This window comes from Tursiops truncatus, chromosome 6, assembly GCF_011762595.2.
Source record: "Tursiops truncatus isolate mTurTru1 chromosome 6, mTurTru1.mat.Y, whole genome shotgun sequence".
Lineage (NCBI taxonomy): Eukaryota > Metazoa > Chordata > Mammalia > Artiodactyla > Delphinidae > Tursiops > Tursiops truncatus.
In genome coordinates this window covers 95911154-95937289 of record NC_047039.1, presented here as the reverse complement: position 1 = coordinate 95937289, position 26136 = coordinate 95911154, and the positions used below count along the sequence as shown (strand labels likewise).

Here is a 26136-nt window from a genome sequence, read left to right as displayed (position 1 = left end):
TGCCTGGGTCCCACTCAGACCAACTGAACCAGAACCCCTGTGGGGAGGTGGGCAAGCTCCCCCGCTGATTCTCACGCACAGCGGGGCTGTGAACTGGGGCTGTAGACTTCACTCTCCGTGAGCCCCCAGTGATCTCACTGGCGTTTAACACCAGTGTCAGCACACGGCCAGGTACCTTGGTATATCTTTGTGAAATGACTGGAAGAGTGAATGAATGAATGAGACCTATTTGGGCCTCGGTTTTCTCAGCTGTAAGATGGGCATAATACTGCCTAACTCCCAGAGGTTACTGTTAGGAAACAATGTGATGAGGGACAGTAAACCTTCCTATCACGCTGGTCAGTATGGGAAACTCCCAACCCAAACTCCCTTTCTTCTGCCTACTTTTCTCCATGGCCCTTTTCATCTTCTAACACACCTCGTATTTTTACTGTTTTTATTGTCTGTCTCCCCACACGAGACTGCAAGCTTTGAGGAGACAGGGATTTTCGTCTATGTGTCAGCTCAGAGGTCTGCACAGTGCCTGACACACAACAGTCATTCAATCCGTTATGTTGAATAAATGAATGAATAGGGTTACTGGGGTCACTCTGAGGTGACACCAAAATTCAATGTGCTGATGAGCAAAGGGGACACAGACCTCGCCTCTCACCCACCAATGTTCCTTCTCGCTCAAGGCCCCCCCACATGAGATGAGGCAGAAAAACCACCCAACAGGATCAGGGCAAAGTGGCTACTGTTGTCACCAAAGACACTTGTGGGAGGAGAGACTGCTGACGAACAGTGACAACTCCAGGCCCGGCTGCCGCCCCATTGGTCCTCCTCCCTGACCCCCACCTCTAGTCAGGGGTCCCTGCCTTAGGACCTGAGCACCCCATGCTCTGCCCACCATCCTCTGTGAGCAGGTGACACTGGCCTGCCACACGCCAAACTCCTCCATGTTTGCCTAGGCCGGGGCCAGAGGGCCTTGGTGGAAATGGCTTTGCCAGATAGCTTTCCTATCACGTGGAAGCTCTTCCTTAATTTAGAAAAGATGTCTCTCCCTGTTCAGGTGAGCTGGTTCCCCTGAGTTGGGGGATCTCGGCCTCCCTGGACATTTGCTGAGAGCAGGAAGGCCTGGAACCCCAGGCAGGAGCTGGTCCAGTCTGTTCTTCCCTCTCCCGCCTCCTCTGCTGGACTGCTACCCCCGTACACAGCCCACCACCGTACACTGGTACACAGCCCACCACTGTACACTGGTACAGAGACCACCACTGGCTGCTTTATGAGCCATGACTGGAAGGAGACTTTTCCACTCACACCTCCACACCTCATCCATCAGAAAATGCTGGAGCCCAGAGGGGAAGTGAGTGGGGAGAGGGAGTCCCTCTGCGTTCTCTGAGGCAGAAGAAACCACATTTCCCCAGCTCAGACAGCCACGGACTCCTGTCTGGATCTCGCTTCTTCAGGTCTGCAGTGTGGCCTGCTCTGGCCACGGAGGGTGGAAGAGAAGCGGAAGGGGAGGGGGGGAGTGATGTTCCAAGTCCCCTTGTGCCACAGGGACCCTCAGAGCACAAGCAGGATGGAGCCAGGAGAAGCCACAGCTGCCCAGATGAGGACCAGATGGCCGAGAAAGACGGCAGCTGTGGCCACAGCTGGGAGTCAGGGTAGAAGCTTAAGACGTGGCCCTAGGCCAATGTATCTACGGAAAACCCATCAGCAATGGGGTATTTTCCTGCAAAAAGCAATTGACCCTGGCCCTGCACTGTCCTCCCCCGTTTCCTGAACACCTACTATGCGCAAGCCCTGTGCTAGGCTCTGTAGGGAGAGCGATGAACCAGATTCACACATCCTTGTTGGTGAAGCTGGTCTTGGGGCTGAAATAACTCAGCTAAGATAGCCTATGGGTCCTTGAGCAGAGTAGGGTCTCCTAGACCGAAGGTCAGGGTTCCAAGAGGGCTTCCTGGACACAACTAGAGTTGAGTCTGAAGGATGGAACACCCTGGCTGGGAAGCCAGAGAGGAATCTAGGGGCACTACAAGCCAGAGACCCACCACCTAGGAAAATGGCAGACCTTCCCCCAAAGGCAACTAGAGGTAACTCCCCCTGCCTGACTGAAGCAGTGATGGGGTGGGGGCAGATGACAACAGCTCAGAACGTACAGAGAACTCACTGCCTCTATAGAACACTGGCCTGCGGTATATCAGAGGGATGATATTAGACCCAGAGAGGTCAGACTTGCCCCAGGTCACACAGTGAGGAAATGGTGGAGCCGCGGGTAGACTCCAGATTCAACCGACCCCAGAGCCCACTCTCTGAACGTCCACGCTCCAGGCCTGGCTCCTGGTTTACAGCCCCAGGGGGCTCATGGTCATTCCAGATGGGAGGAGGCTCAGGTTCAGAGAGGGGATGCGTCGGGCCCCCGCCATTCCGCCCATGGGAGGAGGAGCTGGGCCAGTGGGGGCTCCCGGCTCTGACAGTATTCCCTCCACCAGCACGAGCACCCCTAGGATGGCCTCCCTGGAGCAGCTGGGCCCTGAGAGGAAGGGTCACTTCTTGTCACACCTCCTTAACCATGGTGGCGGGACCTCCTCCAAGCCAAGGTGCTTCCCACCCTCTGGCAAGCACGGACCCTCGGAAACCTCTCTCACCTCCGGCCACCAGCCCCCTGCTGAGGGAGCTGGGGAGAGGCAGGTGGGCAGGCGGGCGGCACACAGCACTCCTGCATGAAGACCCCGCTTGCTAGGAAGCCCACCAGGCAAGGCAAAGCATCGACACAAGGTATACCTTTCGTCCAAGAGGTCCTGGATTCCCAGAGAGCCCAGGCAAGCCCTCGTCGCCCTGAAAAACACAGACAAGGGGGTGAGGTGGGGGAACGGGAGGCCACACTTGCATTAAATTGCAAGTGTGGCCTCCCACGGCCAGTTGTTTGCAAACAGCATTCATGGAGGCTTAGAGGACTCAGAGGAGACTCAAGGCCTCTGAGCGGGCTGAGGGCAGCTGGGCGGGCAGGGTACCCAGCCCCTCCCCACTTAACTCAGTCACTCCATTTAATCTGTTTTATATGTTGGACTTTGGCAAAAGGTACCATTTGGGGAATGGGTTCCGCTGTTAAAACCATGTTTGAAAACCATCGCCCTGAAGGACATGCAGCCCTGAAGGACATGCAACCCGTTCCAATCAGGAATCCGTCTCTGCATTCCTGACACCCTCCTTCTCACCCTTGCTGGGCATGGCGGCTACCCAGTAGGGGGCATTCCTGCCACCACCATGAGACCCAGAAGCAGACAACGTAGGAGCAGGAGAGAAGCCCGGGCCCTGCATGTCGTCAGGCCCGGCTGCAGAGCCTGCTCTGCATCGGAACAGCTGCGTGGCCTCCAGCAAGCCGCCCGCAGCTGCAGCTTCTGCTTTCTCCTGGGCAAGCTAGGCCTAGCTGCCTGGCCTAGAAGCTTCCAGCGAGGATCCAATGGGGGTGCATGTGGATGTTTACGCCCAGTAAGACTTTGCTGAGTGAAAGAACTTCCCATGAAGATGTGCGTGAACGAGCCACCTGTGCCTCAGAGGAATCAGCCGGAGCCGCCACCTCTGAGGACCCACGCGCTGGAGGCTGGGCTGAGAAGCAGTGTTCTGCCTGTCAGGAGGGCTCTTGGATTGCGTCCAGAAGGAAGCCAGACAGACTCGAGGATTCCTTCCAGCGTACGGATGTCCGGGACATTGGATGACCTTACTTGGAGTTTTGGGTTCCCCTGCTCCGGCCGGTCCTGCACTCCCTCCAGGCCCCTTGTTTAATTTACAGGGTGGACGCTTCAGGGATGGATGAAGTCCTTTGGCCTAAGCGTTCTCTCTTCCATGGGAGATCCTTCTGGTCTCAGCCCTTCAGAGTTAGGGAGCCCTGAGTCTCCAGCCCGTTGCCTTCCCACGTCCTGGAAGTTCACAGACCTGTCTGCTCGTACTAACAACCTCAGAGGGGCCTTCGAATGTCTGTTGGAAGCTTCCTGGGCATGTGCTACCAAGAAGCTTCTGGATGTCGAGGGTCACCTAACAGGCCCTACAGAAAACCCACTCAGGGCGTTAGGCAAAAGGACATTCACCGAAGGTATGTCCACAGGCAACATTTTTTGTCGGCTTTATTGGTTGCACACCGGAAGAAGGCAGAAGGGAATGGTTTTGGGTTTGGTGTAGGGAGAGCTGAAGGGCTTTGAGGGAAAAACAGACCCCATCCTTTTCTACTTCCCACCTCCAGCGTTTGTCACGCAGTGACCTCTGTCGGGAGGGTGCGCCCCAGAGCACGGTGATTTCCCTGCTGTCCACTGCCCCACTTCCCTGAGCATTGGGGTCCCTGGAAACCTACCTTTGCCCCGTCGTGAGCCTTTCCTGGTGAGAGCCCGGGGTCCCCTTTCTGTCCCTGAAACAAAAACAATTCTACTTTGGCCGCCATGTTGTCTAAAGAGGGTGTCTCCCCACCAACTCTGCTCAACTCCCTGTCCCCTGCTTAAATGCCCTCCCCGCCTACCCCACTCACATTCCTCCACAGGGTCCTCTCCAATCCCATCCCTTCCTTGCTCCAGCACCTCCCATAGCTCCCCACCATGCCTACTGACAAAGTCCAAACTCCTCCTTGGGTGTCCCAAGTCTTCCGTCATCTGGTCCCAGCCATCCTGTCCAGACTTTGCTCTCCTTCCACCAGCCCAACCCACAGACAGGGTCCCTCTGCCCCACCCCCAGACCACAGTCCTTCCTTCGCCAGACCTTGCACATCCCTACCGCCGGGTCCTTGCTCAAGCAGTCACTCTCAACTAGAAAACCACTTCTCAATCATCATTAGCCAAACCATAAGCATTCTCAAGATACAGCTTGACTGCATCCCCCCCCAACCAACCTGTAGGTCCCTGGGCCCAACGTACAGGTGACGTGTTCCCCCGGGGCTCTCAGAGACCTTCTGAGAGATGTGTCCCAGAGGCAAGCTTGATTCTTTCTGATTTTCCTGTCCCCTGATGCTCACCTCACCATCTCTAATTACCTAGGACCAGTGCATCAGCAGCCGTTTAATCTGTGTACAGGCCTTCACAGTTTGCAATAACCCTCACTTCACCAGGTTCCCAGAAGAGCCCGATGAAGGGAGCAACGGAAGTGTTATTACCCCATGAACACATTCGGGGAAACTGAGGCCGGGAGAAGGAAAGGGACTGCCCAGAGCCCCAAGCTGAGGCACCGGCAGAGCTAAGACGAGAGCTAAGACCCTGAATTTGTGACTCCCAGCTCTGCGTTCCAGGACGTCCCGGGACCCGACAAGTTAGAATAGGCAGTGAGTAGGGAAGACACCAACAAGCTGGGTGTCCCCAGTCAGAGATAAGCATTCTTTGTGCCAAGCCTATGGGAGGCGTCCCCATCACAAGGATCCTGGCTCCTAAGAGCACGTGCTCAGGAAAGGGCCCAACAACCACATCTTATACAGGGCTGAAGAGGGTTCCTGGCTGTGGGCCCACTCGTTTGAACCAATGTGATTAAATTACTCAGGAGACAGCCCCTTGGAAAGTCAGTCCCCCTGCTGTCAACTTCCACGAGCCCCTGATCCCTGTCCCTCACCCTCACTCCCAAGCTCCCTCCCCAATCTGGGTCCTGAGTCAGAAGTCCTGGGGTGAAGCCACGGACTCACAGTAGGACCTCAGGCAAGTGACTTCACTTCTCTGAGCCTCTGTTTCCTCACCATTAAAATGTGGGCTGCACAGCGCGCACGCACACACGCACACACACATGCACATGGGTACATGCTCATACACACACACACACACAGGCATGCACACGGCTGCATGTTCATACATGCACACATGCACACGCAAGCACACACACACGCACGCGCACACACACACACACATACACAGGCACGAGCACACATACCCGCTGGCATCCAGGTTCCTTGGCAAGGAGCCAGTGGGATCATGGACGTGACACGCAGGCAGGCTGTTTTGGCCAAGTTTAGTTCCCATTTGTTTCTTTTCTGCGTCAGGACCCACACCTTCCAAATCCTGACTCAGTCACTCTCCATGAGAAATCACTGCGTTCCAAACTGGACAGAGCCTTAAAGAGGGAGGGCGGCCTTCCACTGCTCACCTAACATGCACCCAACACTGTGCCAGGCCCACTCAATGCAGCACCTCACCAGTCGTCTTACACCCACTTACTGAACTGTAGGACCAAGACCGGGGTTCAGGGAGGCTCAGTCAAAGCCCGGGGTGACGTGCAGATAAGAGGCAAGGTCTCACTAGGTCTGACTAGGTTCCCGGTCTATCTGACTCCAGAGCCCTCGTTTACAAATGGGAAGCCTAGATACTTCTCCCATACGCTCTCCCACTGCCCCAGGCTGCAGGCCAGCCCCTCCTTGCTAGGACCCCAACTCTCTGTCCAGCTGGGTCCCTCCAGGTCACTTCTGCAGGACTCGCCTCTGTGATCTACTGCCTCACGCTACAGCTGCCCCTTGCTGACACTCTCCCACCCTCGGCTGTTCACAAACCCAGTTCCAATGTCTTTTATGTCCATGTGCAAGGTCAGGCCCAGGGCTACCCAGGATTCCAATGGCTAAAAAAGGACAGCAGCTTCTCCCCACCCTGACCTTGCCCACCTCGGTCTACATCCTGTTCTGTCATTTTACAAAAGGGGAAACTGAGACCCAAAGGGATGCCAGAGTGGCTCCCTTGCCCAGAGTCCGTATCCAGGCATTTTAGTTACTATGCACTGCTCTCTGCATTCTCGGCAGCCAGCACAGTGCTTGGGACGTAATCCCTGCCCCAGTACAACATCAACAAACACAGGTATTTACTGAACATCTACGATGAGTCACATCTTCAGTGCACACAAGGAATACCACGGTGGGGATCAAGACACAGCTCATGCCTGTGGGGACCAATCAAGGGAGAAACCAGAGACCAGTAATGATAATCTGCACTAGCATTTCCTGAGTGCTCTTCTAAGCCTTCAACACATAAATCTATGAGGTAGCAATGATCACTCTCCCCATTTCACAGATGAGGAAACTAAGGCACAGAGAGGGTAAGTGATTGGTCCAAGGTCATACAATTTGTAAGTGGCATTTAGACTCAGGAGGTCTGCTTCCAGAGCCTAAGAGCTTTACATTTCAATACACTGCAGATGAACAACTAAGATCTAGTGATAAGTGGAGTACAGGAGGAAGTAGGGGGGCACCTGACCCAGACTGAGGGTAAATCAGCCGCGCTAAGGCTGGAGGAAGACAAGGAGGGAGCCAGATGACGTCTGGGCTCCAGAAATGCTCAAGGCACCCTTGGTCAAGTGAAGGTGTGACTTCTGAGATGGAGAAGACTATCTGTCTTCCCAGCCAGACTCCTGCAAATTCTCCAGTGAGAGATATAAGGAATAATAAGGCCTAATTAATTGTTTACACATTGGTGAGGATGAGAACCTGGGTGCCAGACCCAGCTCTCCAGCCAACGAGCCTGTGTGATCTTGGACAAGCCCCTTTCCCTCTCTGTGTACAGAAGAGTAGACTCTGCCTGGAGTAGTTAACAGAGACTTGAGGAACTAGAAGATGGTGGGGAAGGTATATCCTAAACCGTAAATGCTACAAAATATAGCAGGGATAGAAACTATGAGCTCCTTTCCTGCAGGTAGGGTTGGGAAGGTGGAGAGAATAGAAGGCTTTGGGTAGATGAGGCCTCGAGAGGGGCTGAGACAAAGAAGGAACAAATCATGAAGGACTGGAAAATTCTGGGCCAGAAGTCCTCTGTGCAAGTCATCTTTTGCAAGACACAAGATCCCAAGTACATAGCCCAGGGGAGGCATCATAAAAATATTTCTCAAGTGAGAAAATGAATGAATGGAGTCTCAAGAGACAACTCCAGGGCTGGGATTGGGTCAGATCTGTCCCCAGCCCTGGAAGGTCCTCTGAAGATTCACTAGGTCTTTCTTTCACCATCACTACTACCATTTCATGTGTTTGTAAGTTCTGGCCATGGCAATAAGGCAAGAAAAACAAATAAGATTACTAAGATTTGAGGAAAAAGAGACAAAAATATGTCTTTTTTTGCAAGTAATATGAGTGCCTGTCTAGAAAACCCAGGAGAACTAACTGAAATACTGTTAGAACTAATAAAATAATTCAGTAAAGGGCATGGTTATAAAATAAACACAGAAGTCCAAATATACAAAGTCAATAGTTCTTTTCAATAGCTGAGAGCCAGCTAGAAAATATAATGGGGGAAATATTCCATTCATAACAGCAAGAAAAATATAAAATTTCTAAGAACAAACTTAGGAAGAAAGGTGCAGGATTTATGCAATAAAAACTATAGAAGTTTATTATGAGATGTTTTTAAAACTCAGCCAAATGGGAAGATATGCCATGGTTTTAGATAGGAAAAGTTAATATTTTAAAGATGATAATTCTTCACAAATTAATAAACGCATTTAATACAATTCCAAGAAAAACCCCAAGGGAGTTTTTTAAGGAGATTATTAAGATGGGCGGGCATAAATTTTATCTGACATATTAAATAGCCAGAACAATTTTTTTAAAGTGGACGAGGGAGACGCACAGCATAAAGCTAATAAATGTCATAAAACAGTATTTTACTAGCAATATACAAACGCAGTAATGAAACATATTTGAATGGCCTGGAAGAGACCCTGGTCTATCATATAATAGTTAGTACAGGATAAGTTATTTAATAAATGATGAACTACTGGGGGAAAAATAAAGTTATACCTCATACCCACTCCCATGAAGATTAATTCCAGATGGTTTAAAATTTTAAGAGTACAAATGATATTATAAAATGACTAGGAATATAAGTGAATACCTCTCTGCTCTTACTATGGGAAAGAAATGTCTAAGTATTAAAGTAAAGAACCATACATTCTACATATGGTAGAGCTCTCTTCATACTACCTGACATATTGTAAGTTCCTAATAAGTGTTAGTTATTATTGTTAGTCCAAAAAAAAAAAAATAGGTAACACTCTCACTTGTGAAAATCATCATGAATAGTCTTAACAGGCAAACAATAAATTTGAAAATACTTGTAAGGTAGATGAAGGCTTAATAAACCTTCATATATAAACACAAATAATTTTTACAAGTCAATAACAAAAGATAACATCCTGGGACTTCCCTGGTGGTGCTGTGGTTAAGAATCTGCCTGCCAATGCAGGGGACATGGGTTCGAGCCCTGGTCTGGGAAGATCCCACATGCCACGGAACAACTAAGCCCGTGAGCCACAACTACTGAGCCCACGCACCACAACTACTGGAGCCCGCATGCCTAGAGCCTGTGCTCCGCAACAAGAGAAACCACTGCAATGAGAAGCCCACGCACCGCAACAAAGAGTAGGCCCCACTCGCTGCAACTAGAGAAGGTCCGTGGGCAGCAACGAAGACCCAACACGGCCAAAAATAAATTTAATTAATTAATTAATCTTTAGGAAAAAGATAACATCCCAACCCCAAAAATAAACAAATTCATAAATGGTGAAATGCAAATGGAAAACAAATGTAAGAAAAACATTCTTCTCAAAGATGATCAATGCAGTGAAGTGAATTGAAAACAATAATGAATTATCTTTTTCAAACAACCTCCTCTAATGCTAGCGGTGGCATGGATTGGTTCAATCTTTCTAGAAGGCAATTGTTAATAAAATTACAGCTAAACACTATATAGCACTTACGGGCAAGGCATATTTTAAATTATTCATATATATATGTATGCGTGTATATATGTGTGTGTATATATACTGATATATAGATAAATATATAGATATATCTCTCTATATATAGATAGATAGATAGATAGATATTGCTTAACCAACAGTGCTAAAGAGCTATGGAGCGAATAGACTTGTGGCTGAAACTATGGACTTTGGAGTCAGACAGTAGAGGGTTCAAATCTTGTCTCTGACACTTATCAGAAACAGGCTAGTTACTTAGCCACTTTGGACCTTAGTTTTCTTATCTGTAAAATGAGGGTAATAACATCCACCCTGCAAAGCAGGTAAAGCTGTTGGCCAGTCCCTGGACCACAGGCTGTTCAAAATGCAGTCAGTGCCTATCACTGGGCAAGGCCACTGCAAGAGGCCTGCTTCCCTCTTGATACTTTCTAGACTTTTCCACATTTTCTTTAATGAGTATGCCCTACCTCAGTCATCAGAGGAAGGGGAAAGGGAGGCTGGGGCCCGAGGCCCGAGAATCCTGTAAGGGCTGGCTCCACCTCAGCTTCTAGCAGCTCTGCTAACAGTCACTTGGGTTACTGAGCATGGCCCCTCTTGCCCACCTATTCTCCCCGGGTGCCCAAGGGCCCCTAGTAATCCTAGGGGTAATCCTAGGGTAATTCACTGCAAACCGAGCAGGCCAGAGGAGGGAAGAGGAGGCCGGCTGCCAGGGAGAGTGGGGCCAGGTGCCTCGTCGCCCAGCACAGGCACAGCTGGAGCCCTGCCCGCCTCTGGTCCAGAGCTTCTTACCCCACCTGGGCCCTGCATCCCATCTGACTTCACCTGGTTCAGCATCAGCATCACCATCGGGGCAGCTCCAGGCCTCCCCATTGGTCACCCTTCAACTTGCTGCCACCGACCAAGCTTCTCCAGCTGCCTGAGTGGCCTTCACAAACCCCATCTGATCGTGTTACGTCTGCTAAAAACCTCATGCCTTCCTGCTGCCCTTTGGATAAAGTCCAAAAGTCTTAGCACACCGACCAGGACTGCTGCCCTCCCCAGCCTCCTCCCGCCCCTTGGCCTGGTCGCCTGCTGCTCTTCAGACCTTGGGTCAACCTTCCCACCCTCTGGGAAGGCAGGCTTCACCTCCCAGACCAGGTTAATCGCCATTCTGTGGGGTCTCTGAGCACCCAGTGCCTCTCACGTGGAGCCCTTTTCAGGGAGTGGTCAGCTTATTTCCACAACGGCAGCGACCGTCCCTGTCTGTGCCCCATTGTAGGCCGGGCACCTTGAACGTGCTGACAGCTGACCACTTACCACAGGCCAGCACTGCTCTTAACTCAGTTATACCTCATGACAACCCAAGGGAGCAGCTACTCTTATTACCCCATTTTCCAGATAAGGAAACTGAGGCACGGGAAGTTCAAATAATTTGCTCACAGTCACACAACTAAAAGGTGACAGAGCTGGGACGGGAACTTCGACCGTCTGGCTCCAGAGTCTGTGCTCTTAACCACCGTGCTTTCCCGCAGCAATAACTATGGGTCGGTTGGACACATGACTCAACGCTGGGCCTCCAAGGTCAGCTAATGCCATCCACCCAGGGTTCTGGCTTCTCTGCCTCATTCTCGAAGTCCTTGATCTTGACTCCCTGCGGGACCTGACAAACCCTCTTCTTGATTTGAACGTGGGGCATATGGGTATGTGGTACATGGGGAAAGCCTTGGGCTCTGGAGCAGGCGCGTGGGGTTGAAGCCTGGCTCTGGTCTGTACCAGCTGTGCAGCCCTGACAAGTGTCTTCTGACTGGCAAACCCAAGGACCAGAAATACAGCCCCGCCACTGCTGGTCACTGCAAGTGACCCCAGTAAGGCATTGGCCCTTTGGGTCTTTGCTCCTCTGTGACCTCAAGAGGGATGAAGTGCCTCACCTTTGCTCTGTCTCCCCTTTTTGATTCCTCAATCCACCAATCTCTGCCATCCTTGGTCTGGCAGGGGGATCTTTAACCCACAAGGCCATAAGCTCCCAAGGGCTCAATAAATACAGCACAGGAACGACCACACAGCGACCCAGCCGGACGAAGGGCAGGCTCCCTGCCACCACGCAGACCCTGCCTGTTTGGCTGATTTTTCCAACAAAAGCACATAGTAGGTGCTCGATAAATGTTTGTTGATTGAAGGAAGATGAATGGATGGGGGCCCCAGAGGCAGCTCTCGAAGCCAACACCGTGCGGAAGAGGAGGAACCAGCACAGAGCCTGGAGGAGCCCAGGCCTACAATCCCACCGGGTCTCCTCCCAGACCCAGAAAGGATCTGGTAAACAGCGAGGACCCTCTCCCCAGAATCACATCTATTCCTGCAGATCCACGACATTCCCTTCCAATCTTGGATAAGTCAGGAATTCCATCCGGGAAGAGCCTCTCTTTAACCCTGTCCTGGTCAAGCCACAGATTGAGAGCAGCCCAGGGCCAAAGCCCAGCAGACTGGGCCTCCCATCCAACTGATCTGTCCTGGATCCACCTCTGCTCACTCCTTAGACTCACAACCAAGTGTCCAGGCAAAGGGCATGACTTTTCCCCTTGGCATGTTATGCAAGTTCTAATGGGAGAAGAAGACGCCCATTCCAGTGTGCTTTCTGGAACCCTCACCCTTACTCGTTTACACAGAAGCAAGCTGGAAGCCTATCCGTGAGGCCCTGACTCCACAGGTCCCAGCTCCATGTGGCAGCAGGAGTGTCAGGACTACTGAACCTCACGCACCACACCCAGAGCTGCTCCTGAAGGTGGCGAGAACAGCAGCTGGTGGGTCCTCCTCCGGCCTCTGCACATCTGCTGGCAGGATGGGGGTGGGCTGCAGGCCAGACTGGAGCTGAGGCGCTGCAGTGTGGGGCAGCCTGGACCGGGGAGAAGCTGATGGAGCATCTGCCCCAGAAGCAGGGGGTCACGTTTGGGGGCGGCAGGGAGGGAGGACCAGACAGGCCCGGGGCAGGCCAAGAAAGGCGTGTTCCTGAGCAAACCTGGCAATCAAAACAGCGGCCAATCCTCAGTATCTCGATGTACGCCACGGCCTTGGAGACCGGAGGCCTCTGCAAAGTAGAAGTCTTCCAAGGAGCTCCCCCCTCTCTGCCTGACCCATGGGGGCAGGTGCCACTGCCGTTTCTTACACAGTGTCTTAATCCACCTGAGCCTCAGTTTCCCCATCTGTAAATGGGTGCAATATCTCCACCTATCACCCAGTGATAATGAGGTCATTAGGTCTTTGTGGGGATCAAATGAGACAGGCTACATGAAGTGCATGCAGAGTGCCTAGCCCACAGTAAGGGTCCAATATACGGTGCTTACTACCATCAGTGTTTGCCTTGTTAAAACCCAGAGCACCTCCAGGCAGCTGCTGGCCCCTAAGCAGCTGAGGCCTCTGTGCTCGCCTTCCAAGTTAGGACCCCAGTCCAGCCCTGGCCGAAGTCACACACCTACAGGGGGGAGGCAGGGGCTCCCGCCGCTGTGCGCAAGGGCTCTGCGCTGGCGCTCTGGTACCACAGCGTCATACATCCAGGGCCACTTGCGTACATTTGTCCCAAACTTCCGGACACGGTGGGCAGAGGAACTCTGCCCTAGGAGTCAAGCCTGGCCTTTGGAGGATGTTCAACCGTCAATCGCTGCATGAGCTGGGGCCAGTCGGTTAATGGCCTTCCTCAAGCCACTAGCCCTTTGTAATGCGTTAGCAAAGAAGGACCCTGAGCCCAGGCCAACCAGGGCCCACGGGTGCTCTTCACCTGGCCACCCCACAGCTGACAGCGGGGCAGACCCTCTGCCTGTCCTGGCCTGCCCCACACTCTCTCGGCACGGTTGCTGTGCTCTTGGCTTCCCCGAGCCTGTGTCTTCCTTCCTCTCCTCCTATTTCTCCAGCCATCACTCGAGCCTTCTCCCTGTAACCTAAATAATGCTGGCCCTGTACTTTTCCTCGTGCTTCTCACTCCACGCGCCACCCTGGACAGCTCTGTTCTCTGCCGGTGCTCCTGGAAGGCACCAAGGCACCCCGGGGCTGGAGCCCCCGACACTCATCAGAGCGCCAGTCACGTGGGTTTCTGGTCCCATCTAAAGTCCAGAGGTGGCCTCTCTGTGCTGGCCACCCCCCAGGGCTCTATCTGCAGCTCAGAGTCTCCTGAGTTTCAGAATGTCTGCGAATCATCTCCACCGGGCCGGTCTACAGATTCCCAGATGCAACATTCCTTCTTCCGGCTCCTCAATTTGGTCACCTAGGCTAACACCAGGGAGTCACCATCTCTCTCCTCTCGCCCATCACCGAGTCCTCCTTACCTCACCTCCACATTGTCAAGGTGCCCACTCCCCTCCTCCCACACCCCTACGCTGGCCTGTATCACCCCAGGTCTCCCTGCCTCTGCTCTGGTTCCACACCCCCCAGTCCATCTTCCACATGGCATCCGGGGTCTTTCTCAAACATGATCTTTCCACGTCCCTCCCGAGCTCAAAACTTGACATGCCTCCCCAGGGTGTGTCTTATGACCCAGTAACACGTACATTCGAGCTGGACCTTCACAGCCCTCCCTATTTAGCAGCAAATGACCTTTCTTTCCACTCCCTCTGAGGGCCTTAGGTTCCAGCTGCCCTTCTCCCCCTCAACCCCTCCCCACCAGAAGCTAAACTCTTAACTCCTCACTGTGTCTCCAGCCCGGTACAGGGCCTGGCACCTGGGAGGCTCCAGGGAGTGCTTGAGGCCTCCACAGTGACCCTGAGGCCCAACCACCAGGAGCCTCTAAGAAGAGAAGCTCCCCCAATGCAGCCCTAACCTCAGCATCCGTCCCACGGCCCTCCCTCCAGACCCCACAGCAAACACTCACTTTGGCTCCAGGAGGGCCGGGGAGGCCTGGATTTCCATAAGGCCCAGGAGGACCCTGAAAGGGAAAAGAAAAAAGAGATGAGGGGAAAATAGGGGTCAGGGCCTGGCACTTCCGCCCACCCATCTGCTGGGTCTTCCCTAGTCAAGTCTCAGCAGTCTGGCCATAGCAGCTGCTTGCAGAGAGGCTCCCCTGACGCCCGGCCCCGTGCTAAGCACTTTCCGCGCATTATCTCACTTTAACCTATTAACCCACAAGGTAGGTGCTACCACGATTCCTATTTTCAAGATGAGGAAGCTGTTGCTCAGAGAGGTTTATAACTTTCTCAGGTCACCCAGCTGCTAAGGGGCAAAGCTAGATCTCAACCTCAGATGCGTGGCTTCAGAGCACAAGCCCTTAACCCCTGAATGTGACCACCTTTCTGTACGCTCTCCACCTGGCCCCATGAGCCCCTCCCACACTCGCTTCCTCAGGCTCAGAGCACACTTAGCTGTTTGCTGCCCTGACAATGCCTGGTATGGATACTTCCTCTCTGTAACACTTTTTTTTTTTTTTTTTTTTTGCGGTATGCGGGCCTCTCACTGTTGTGGCCTCTCCCGCTGCGGAGCACAGGCTCCAGACGCGCAGGCTCAGCGGCCATGGCTCACGGGCCCAGCCGCTCCGCGGCACGTGGGATCTTCCCAGACCGGGGCACGAACCCGTGTCCCCTGCATCGGCAGGCGGACTCTCAACCACTGCGCCACCAGGGAAGCCCTGTGTATCATTTTGTCATGCTGTCCCATCATCTGGCATGCCTTTCCCACCCATCCCCTCCAGCTGAAATCCAACCCATTCTTCAAGGCCTGGCTTTAATGCCACCTCCTCCAAGGAACCTTCTGGGACTCTTCCTGCTAAAGGGAACCTCTCCAGACTTCAGACTCCAACTGGACTCTGTATGAGCCTCTGGAGTTGCGAGCCCAGTCAAGGGAGCACTTGGCTGCTCTGAACAAACGGGCATCCCTCCTGTGGCCCCAACACGTAGTCAGAGCTCTCCCTTAGATTCCTACATGCTCTGAGCTTACAGGGTCCCCCAGGGACCATGAAGCAGCTGGGAAGACTGAACTCAGAGAGTCAGAGTCTTGGCCAAGGTCACACAGCAGAGTAGCGTCCAAGAGAGGGCCGGGACCCAGTTTTTTTGGCTTCAAGTCCAAGGCTTATTCGTGGCACTGGATTTTCCCAGGCCATATTTGAATCTCCCTTACAACAGCTGCGGCCTTATGTCCACTTTCTCTTTCTAGCGTCCTGCAGCCCAGTAATATAAACAGAGTCCTAAGAGTTGAGTACTTTCTGGAGGTCTTTTGTCCAACAGGAATAATCTGAGGCATTGGGGATGGAGACAGGGACCTCGAGGGGTGCCCCCTACTACAACAGCCTCTAGATACACTGCCCTTGTCCCTGCCCCCTCTTGACTCATCTGGCTGTGTATGAATTTGCTTCCTTCCTCTCTCTTCAAGGCCAACTTCCCAGCTGCAGCCTGTCACATTCTGCCCAAGGCACCTCCCTCTTCCTCCATGCCTGAGCTGGGACCCTCCCCTTCTCCATCCATGTGGAGGAGGAACAGAGTTGAGAGGCTCACTCAGTCTGGGGAATTTATAACGGTGTCATGGGTGACCTCCAAAATAATCAACCCTCCAGCCCCTTCCCAATATTTCACCAAACGCTGCCTCCTGGCACCTAGATGCAATATGGTCCCAGTTCTGAGCCTTCCCCCTCTCCAGCCTCAGTCTCCCCATCAGTTCCATGAATGACAGGGACTCATGGTGTCTAAGGAATCTGGAAGACCTCAGAGCTTCACCCCAGCCTGGGCTCCTGGGCTCTAACTTTAGAGCTCAGCCTGAATTGGGAAAAGGTTGGACGGGGGTGTTTGAGGAGGGGACCTTCACATCTAGCATCCTAGAACCAGGCATGGGCTGTGCCGGGCAATGTCAAGATTGACTACCTCTCCCCAGTTGTGCCCCCAGCTGCCCTAAAGATGGAGGGATAGAGCGCTCGGCTACCCCATCTGCAGCTTGTGAAGGTGAGGGCTTCCTGCTTTCCCATCCCCACTCCTCCACTCCTCTCCAGCCACTGCCTTGCAGAGAAATGAATCACATAGTTGACTGGGAGCCAAGCAGACTGACTCTACAAATGCTGCAGCCCAGAAAGCCGAGTGGAGGGAGGGCCTAGGGATTCCCCAGCATCCCTCGATGGGTTGAGGGAGTATGCAGAGGTGGAAAGGGGCCAGCCACAGAGCTTTGGATGACCTCAGATAAAGCCCTGACCCTCCCTGAGCCCCAGAACCACCATCTGTACAGAGGAACTGGGATTGTTTAATCCCAGCATTCTATTATCTTTGGCATTTTATGATCTATGGAATTTCCAGTCTAGAAACAGGGTGATGGGCAGCAGGGAGTGGGGAGTACTCCGAAAGCCTGAGAGGGATGTCAGGAGAGTCATTCCCTCACTTGTGGAATTTCAGAGCTGGTAGGAACTTTGGATGGAAATGCCTTACCATGATCCAGTGTTTTACAGATGTGGAAACTGAGGCCCAGAATAGGGAAGGGACTTGCCTAAGGTCACACAGCTTCTTGGGGGAAATGCTCTTGACTCCCAGACTAGAACCCATCGGCAACCATTTGCTCAGCACCTTCTGCACACAGGGTACTCTGCTAGGCATTGGGTGAAAAAGAAAAGTCAACAGCGCCTGTCTCTGGCCCAGAGAGGCTCAGTTGAGTTGATTGGAAAAATTAGCACAACAGGTAGTTTAAGAGTCAGACTGTCTGCTGCTGTGGAGTCAGACTGTCCGGGTTCCATCCTGGCTCTGGCATTTACTCTGTGTTTGAACTTATCGAAAGCAACTGAACACTTCTGAGCCTCAGTTTCCTCACTTGTAAAATGGGGATAGTATTGGAACTTACTTATCGGGAAGGCTGGGAAGATGGGATGAGATCCTGCATACGTCACCCAGGTGACAGAGTTCAGTGGCCAGTGTGAGCTTTTACAAGGGACCCATGCCAGCCAGAGGGGCAGTTAAGTGCCGCAGGAGCGCCAGGAAGGAGGTGATCATCAGAAAAGGAGGCGGCATTTGATCTGAGCTATGGATGGAGGAGGAATTTGCCAAGGAGGACATGCCGGGTCAAGAGGACAGTCCAAACAAAGGCACAGAGGCTAGGGGCTCAGGAGGAGTTTGGAGGCTCAGGCAGACTGCTACGTCCAGGGGCCTCATCCTGGTCCCAGGCTACAAGGTCCCTTGGCCAGCATTGTCCATGATACCTCTGTGGTCCCCAGCTCTGGGCAAGTGCCCCATGGAGACTCCAAAGCCAGGAGGAAATGCCACTTCGGACAGCAGATTCCAGAGCCCTGGGCCCAGGGAGCACAGGGCCAGGGCTGGAGGGAACTAGGGCTCGAGTAATTGCATAACCAGAACCATCCTCTGGGCTCAGAGCTAAAAATATGCCCCAGGCAGCTATCTCTGCCAGGGCCTCGCCAGGCCCCCAGCGTGGGAAAGGCTGATTCAGCCTGGGCACAGATGCCAGGCGCCATGGGTCTGAGCCCTCTTGGGAAAACGACAGATTTCTCTCCAAGAGGACCCCTAAGAGTCCCAGTATTATATGGTTAAGAGCCTGGGTTCCAGTCCTAGCTCTTCCATTTCCTAGTAATTCGGTTTTCTCATCCCTAAAATGAGAGTGGTCACACTGGCCCATGGGGGTCCTGGAAGGAGAGAGGATCAAAATAAGACAGCATTACGTGACATGCCAGGCATAACAGACCGGAGCTGCTTTTCACTCCGAGGTTCCGGCTAGCTCCTACCAGCCACCAAAGCCCTGCCAAGCCATTCTCCAGACTCTGGTTGAACCTCTCAGCATGGGAAGCTCACCCCATCCCTGGCACGGCCCATCTGGTTGCCTATGTCAGCATCGCTACCCCAGGTTGTCCCAGCAGAGATGGGAAGATGGATGCAAGTGTCAGGCTCTCCCAAGTCAGCTTTTTTCCTGGACAAACACTAAAGCCCATCAGCTGAGGGGATGGGCAGAAACCCCTTCTCCACTCCAGGCTGCCAAGGGTGATACCCACAATAGACAGCATAGACTCTTCAAGAGGTTCTCACTGTCCCATGCCACGTCTGGCTACACAGTGCCCCCTAAGAGCCCTACGTCCACTCCAATGGACAAAGTGGAAAACGGGTGCCAGGCAGCATAAGGACACACAGCAAAGCTGAGACTTCAGGGGCGATGGGGTACAGGACACAGAGCCTACCAGAACTCAAAAGGACAGCGCGTGATCACTTACCCGAGGACCCCGTGCACCAGGAGGTCCAGGGAGCCCAGGCAGCCCAGGGGGACCCTGAATAAAAAGCAAGAAGACAGCATCAGTGCCCAGTGGCAGAAGAGAATGGAATCACGTAGTCATTCAACAAACCTATCCAGAGCTCTGGGCATGGAAACCCTATGGTTGAGAAGAGGGATCCCTTGAGGTACCTACCTGAGGAATGCATGCTCTTTGGGGTTTTCAGGCCGTTGCAGCTGCTGTTTCTTGGTCTTTGAAGCGCTCATCTTTTATTACTCAACTACCTTAGGGTGTCGCCTCCTCCAGGAAGCCTTCCCTGATCCCTCCCCTAAGTTGGGCCAAGCCCTCTCTTTCCCTCTGCTTTAAAGGCCACTGTACTATATTTGGGGAATTATCTGCTTAGAAGCCCGTTGCTCCCACTAGACCATGGTCTTCTCAAAGGAACTAGTGGGATATGAGTCATCTCTCTCTCCCCAAGGCTCAGCAAGAGATCTCAGAGTTCAGCCAAGTTATCTGCAGAGCCTCAGCAGAGAAGGGACTTGTCCAAGGTCACACCAGCATCTCTGCACCACGGAGCGGCAGTGTAGCATCAAGGGTGTAAGCAAAGACTGCTACATCAGACAGGCCTGGGTTCAAATCCCAGTGCTACCACCTACCAGCTGGGTTTGGGCAAGTTCCTTAACCAGCCTGTGCCTATAAAATGCAGTAATAATGCCCTCCTCATTGGATTATCGCGAGGATGAAATGAGATGGTAAACATATAACACAATGCCTAGTATGCAATCGTCAGTCAAATGTTGCACCTATTCCAGTGGTCACAGCCGGGTCCAACCTTCATCACCATGCCCTGAGAACGCGCAACAGCCCGCTCACTTGTCTCCCTGCCTCCGCCCTCTCCCCCCTCCAGTCTTCCTCCACACAGCCTGGTTCACCTTCCCAAGGCATTCCCCCTGCTCAACAACATTCAATGGCTCCCCATTTCCCACATAAGACGGGCCTAACCCCGCATCGTGGCATTCAGGGAGCACCTGTCTGGCCTCACCTCTCTTCCCTTCCCATAGGAAGCAAGTCAGCCCAGCAGACTTACTAAACCGCAGTCTGACCTTTGTTCAAATCCTAGTCCTGCCACTTAATAGCTGGAGACTTGGTGCAAGGCCTTCAGCCTGAGTCTCCACAGTTCTCCTTTACCACAGCTACTGCCCTGTCTACCCCAAAGGAGTGAATGAGGATTAACTAAGTGCCTGATGTAAAGAACTGAACACAGCCTTCAAAGGAAGCCAGGCTTTCAAGGATGTGTGAGGCCTGGGGAATTCATTTGTTTCAAATAACCATCAACGAGATTCCAGGTTTCCTGCCCAGAGTTAAAATCAGTGTTGAAAACCCAGTATGATTTGGCTGGTAATTAATCCAGATCTCACGCTGGGCAGCCTTGATTCACAGTTCTGGTCTGTGAACACCACGTGCTTGCTTGTCCATAAATAAAAATCAGAAGAGAGATCCAGACAGGCAGATATGGGTACCAAGGCCCCGGGGTCACTGGAAAGAGCCCCGGCCGGAGGGAGGGAGGCTCTGCGTGACCTAGTGCAAGTCCTGGCCATCTGAGCCTCCAGGTACCTCTGGCCAAACTGGCAGCAGGCAGCATTCCTTCCATCCAGAGCCCAGGGGCGGGGTGGACAGTTTCTAGTCTTTTATCTACCTCTGGGGGTTGGAGATTCAGGGCCAGCCTACTCTCTGCTCCTCCCTGGGAAGTAGTAGAATGCAGTATAAGACAGGGGCCTGGGTCCACACTGGGCGCCCTCACTTACTAGCTGTGTGGCTTTGGGCCAGCTCCCTCCAGCCTCCAAGGCTTCATTCCTTAACTGTAAAATGAGGCTGTACCAGCACCTAGCTGACAGGTAATCTGTAAAAAGTGCAAATCCTAGTGCCTGGTACACAGTTAACGCCCAGAAAGTTAGTGCTGTTTCTGTTAAGCAAGCTGCTGGAAACTCCCCAACTCAAAATTTTAAGTCACCTTCCCCAGCATCTGTTTGGGGGAGAGCAAAGGTTTCCCCTCCTAGAAGGTCCTCCTCGGCCCTATTCTTCCAGGTGACCCAGAATCAAGGGGAAGTGCGGGGTGCTGAGGCCAAGCGTTACTGCAGGTACCTTTATCATGACTGAACCCTCTTCACGGATGAGAAACCACAGAGAGGCTCAGAGAGGCAAAGTGATTTGCTCAAGGCCACACAGCTAACAGGTAGGGCCTGGATTCAACCAAGGATCATTTGACTGGTTCTCTTATCCTGGGCAGCTTCCTCACAGGCAATCTCGGCCAGGTGCGTCGTGACCAGGTGCGCAACCTTGGGTAAGTCCCTTCCCCTGTGTGGGCATCTGTGAAATGACCATCCCAGAACCTTCCCAACACTGGCGTTCCCTGAATTTCTGTGGTGATGTCCTCCTCTAGGTTTTCCAGTGGGAGAGAAACGGTGAGATCACGTCCGTCTCCCAGAGAAGGTGGCCAAGGCCCGGAGGGGTGAAAGATGGTGCAGGGCTCCAGGGAGAGGCAGTCTCCGTGGGGTGTAGCTCCCCGGTGGGCCCTGGGACAGCCACCACTGCAGTGGCCTGGACACACCCTCTTGGCATCCAGCCTGGAGTCTGACCTCATCCTTGATATCTGCAAAACAGACTCTAAGTGCCAGGCAGGACCCACGGCCCCGCCTGGTGATGTCAGTTCACAGCTGGACTCCTTGACATGGCAGCCCAGCAGCCCAGCTGCGGCCCCAGGCAGGCCTGACCCTCCCACACGCAGTGAAGCTGGGTGCCCCCTGCCCTTCTCGCTTGATCCGAGACCCTGCCTGCTCACCGTGCAGTGGAAAAACGCTGCCATTTCTTTCCAGGGCCCGAAGCCTGAGCGGGTGACTCCGGGATGATTCACAAGGCCAGGGTGGGATTTTTCCACTCCACGCTGCAAACAACGGGGCCTCTGAGAGGGCCTGGAGCTGAGGGGGAGGGGAGCGGGGGCTGCAGGCCTGTCTGGGGGAGGTGGACGAGGCCTGGGCTCGGGGCTCACGCAAACAGAGCCATGGAAACAACCAGGCAGCCGCTCTGGGCTTCCCCCAAGGGTCCTGGCCTCCAACAGTCAGGCCTAGGGGAACCCCATCCCCCGGAACAAGTCCACCCTTGTGTCCAGCTGCAATAGCCCGCCTGCCAAGCCTTGCAGAAGGAAGTAAGTCCTGGCTGGCATGGCCCCTGGCAGCAGGCAAGGAGAGGTTTCGCAGGCCTGGGATCTGGGAGACCTGAGTCCAGTCCTGAGTGAGCTGCTAACAGCCAGGTGACCCTGAGCAATGACCTTTCATTCTCTGGGTCTCTGCTCAGTGCCTGCTGCCTGGTGGGGGAGGCAGGAGATCTCAAAAGGCCCTCCCATCTCTAACCATCTGAGCTCACGATTATTCCCAAGGTTAGCCCAAAGGGCACTGAGCTTTCCCCAGTCTCTGTCCTAGGGAAGGGCCTACTGGGACAGGCCTTGAGCAGATTACTTCATCTCCCTATGCCTCTGGGTCTCAGTTTTCCCAGCTGTAAAATAGGAATACAATACCCCCTTTTTTTTTTCCCCAAGATAATGTATGCGCGTGCTGGTTATTCTCCATTTGCTCCCCAGATCCATTCTGTGCCCTGGGAAGCTGACCTCTACAGGCTGCACTGCCAGGCTTTCCCGCTCTCTGCTTCTGGCTGAGTTTGGTCAATGGGAGACCCCAGCAAGAAACTTCTTCTTCCAGTAGAAGGAGAGGGCGGGTGGGCTATTTCTCTCCCTGCTCCCTCCTTGCTGTGCTATAGTTTGGTCCCAGCTCCTGTTCGAGACCCCTGTTCATGCTTTAACTCTCACTGGCTTCTAGCAACACCTTCCCCTCCCCTTGTAATTCACGTTGGACCCCATGTGCTTCTCCAGCCCCTGTTGATTCCTTTGATGATGCCAACACCTCTGTAAATAATGCCTTCCTTAAACTCTCCTCGATTACCCTGTTCTCTGCCTGGGGTCACAGGACACAGCACACAAACTGCTTAGCACAGAGCCTGGCACGCAGCAGGAGCTCAAAAATCATATGCAAAGACAAAGCAAAATGCCCCTCCGTTCTCTTGGATTCTAGATGATACCAGTGTAAGGGGTGAATTGCTCAAGATCTAGCCCTGATTCCTAACTGCCAACGGCATGAAGGCCCTCCTGTGCCAGAACCTCTTGGTTCTCTTAGGGCAACAATGCCCCTACCTCAACCATTTGCACATCAACAATCAGCCACACACATCCACTGGAACCCATATTCTAAAGCTGGGTGCTTTACGCCTCTCATCTCAGACAACCCACACAACTTTGGAAAGGTAGGTGGTACCATACCCTTGTTTTACAGAGGCCAAAAACTGAGGTTCAGAGAGGTTAAGTGACTTACCAAAGGTCACACAGCACCTAGCACCTAGAAGGCACTCATTCAACATTTGTTGAAAGAATGAAAAGATGGCTGGATAAGGGAATGGTTCAAACCCAGGTCATTCCAAATCCAAAGTCTGTGTGCTCTTGCACTACAAGCGCCTCCTTACTGCACCGGCAGCAAAGATCTGTGTAACCTCAAAGAGCCTGGCCTGCGTGTCAGGACAACCTGTTTTCCGTAAGGATCAAATTCCTTCATTCATCTCCCAGATAGTCATGGAGCATCTGCTGTGGGCCAGGCGCTCGGCCGGGTCTCCCCGAGGTAACGCTTGGAAAAAGTGCAAGGGTGTGCAAATGCCAGCAGCCTGATCGTGAATAAATAAGGCCTTGACTCGCCTCCTCCTGGGCGTGGGGCTTCTGTGCAGCTTCTGTGCAGCCTCTGTGAACCACAGCTTCCCCGCCCCTAGTCACCCGGGGCCAAGCTCAGCTTTTCCATGTTCCCCCTGCTCCTGGGGCTCCCACAGAGCTCCCTCCCGCAGTGCTACAACTCCTGGCAGGCGTGGGCCCACAGCTCTGTCTCAGCCTCTGCCAGTCTGTCCCGTGCCCCTCGAGAACCATGCAGAACTGGCCAGACACAGCCTTGAACAACCCTCTCAGGCTCTGAAAGGTCCTGCAGTCATTTCTAAGAAGGGAGCTCTCCCAACACTGGGTCATAGTGGGGAGACAGCCCCAGGGAGAGGAAAGAAGTTCCCCAAATCACCCAGCAAATCGAAAACTCCAAGGCAGCCCTGGAGATTCCTCAACCGGCTTCCTCACAGGAGTTGGGAGCTATTACCGTCTGCAGAAACCAAAGCTTAGAGTGGGTCGGGACCGCAGAGCTAGTAAGGAGTGGAGCCAGGATTTAAACCCAGGTCTGCGTGTGCCCAGACTGGGGACAATTAAGCCCCATGTCCCGGGCAGCACAGCTTCTGCTCTGCTGGGGTTAGATCCTGAATGTATCTGAGGGTTTGGGGCGGGGATAAGAGAAAACAGAAGAAACACGAGTTCTTGTCACTGCTGTTCAAAGATGCCACCTCAATGAATAATTTCTGATATCTGGTGAAATATAAATGACCAGTTCGCCACCAGTTTGCCACAGCGGACTGGACAAAGCTTCTAGAAGCTTCTTGGTTCCTACTGGAGTGAGACTAGGTTCCGAGCCGGGGGGAGGGTGGGATTAGGGGACAGCACGGGACATGAGGCAGCATGGCACCTGGGCACACTGATGTCTTCCCTCTTGCCCTCATCTGTTCTGGGCTGGAGAAGGAGGAAGAGCCATGGTCCTCACTGAAGCTGCATCCCAGCTCCTCCTGCAAGAACATGCTGCGTGCCCTTGGCCAAGTCTTTTGTCTCCCCAACCCTGGTCCTCTTATCTGTAGAGGAGGGGTTAGTGCACACATCCTACCCGCCTGGATCAGTTTCTACAAGGTCCTAAAGGGAGATGCCACGTGTGTGGAAGTAACTCATGAACGTGATAGGTACAGAAACAGAAGATTTTTTAGACATTGAACTCTTCACTTGAGACCAAGGACAGGGCCTGACACAGCGCTGAAGCCCTCAGCCTCTCAGCCCTGAGTCCTAGGGTCTCAGAGCAGACACTTGGGGTGGGGGGGGGCGGCGGGGACTGGAATGTGCTGATCTTGGAGTCTGGAGCTGGGGCGTACACTTCAGCTCTGCCTCCCACGTGCTGTGTGGCTTCTGAGCGAATCCTGGCCCTTTCTGGACACAGTGTCTAGGCTCCTTACCCGCCCAATGATGAGGGTGAACTGAATGGTCCCTGAGCACCCATCCCCTGAACAGGTCAACTCCAGCACCTTCTTTGATAAGGGGCGAAGTTCAAGACCAGATCTGGCGGGAGGCCTCACTTCCTGCTGACCCACATCACCAAAGCCCAGGAGGCTCAGGTACCCGAAAGGCCCAGCGGCAGAGTCTACACCCTGAAAGCCTGCTGCTGCTCCAGTTCTGCTGGCTTGGACACGGCCTCCCTCATTCCACGTCACACACAGCCTTGGGGGACAGGGTTGGCCTCCTCCACTCGGCGGGGGGACCTTTCACCCCCTTTGACCTCACAGCCAGTGAGGCCAACCCCTCCACAGCTTGGGAAGCTGAGCTATCACAGGCCAAAGGTACCTGGTGCCCGAGTACGACTGGGTAGCCTGGAGGGGTGAAAAGGGTTTCTCCTGCTTCGCTCAGCTCCCCACTCCATACCCTGCCAAGTTCAGAGCACGGGACTTGAGCAGAATGTTGACATAATTGCAAAGCAATGCATACAATTTCCGTAAGTTCTACAATATGGTTATAATAAAAACGGGCTCTCGGTCCCCTTGGAGACAGGCTGAATAAATATTATTCCTAATGATTATTAAAACTCATTAAGTGTGTTTGTAAGGCCTGGGAATTCCCAGTATCTGCCACTGTCTCCACATTGTGGGGAGCCTAACCCCAAGCACGGAGCCTGGTGGGCGATCCGGCCCCGGGAAGGAGGAACCCACACGGTGGTCATCTCCAAGGAAGGAGAACAGAGCAGAGGCCCGAGCTTTCTGGAAACTCCATCTTATCATTCCCCACCCGGAGGAATTGGCCTCCAGCTGCAGAAAGGTCGCTGCCCCTGGAGACAGTCCCAGGCATGCCGGAGGCATCGACCCTGAGACCGTTTCCTGCACGTGGAAGGTTCTTTCTCTCTTCCTTGACCCTCCTCACCCCGAACTCCTCTACCAGGGGCCACACATCAAATATCTACAGGAGCCAGGCAGGTAACAGAAACAAGATGAAAGGACTGGATTTGAAGGCCAAGCGGGAGACGTGTGGACAGGCACACACAGGAGGGGGCCTGTCCTGTCTAAAGCAGCAGCCCTGACACAGCCGCAGCCCACGGGCCACTGCATCTCTC

General features: G+C 53.4%; 1 protein-coding gene across 1 annotated transcript in view; it reads right to left on the bottom strand.

Annotated features, from left to right (window-relative positions):
* Positions 1 to 26136, bottom strand: part of COL27A1 (collagen type XXVII alpha 1 chain) — a 151045-nt gene that overhangs the window by 111452 nt on the left and 13457 nt on the right. The window contains 4 exon segments of the mRNA XM_073806461.1: positions 2767 to 2820; positions 4331 to 4384; positions 14510 to 14563; positions 18815 to 18868. Coding sequence (XP_073662562.1) covers positions 2767 to 2820; positions 4331 to 4384; positions 14510 to 14563; positions 18815 to 18868 — 216 coding nt within the window.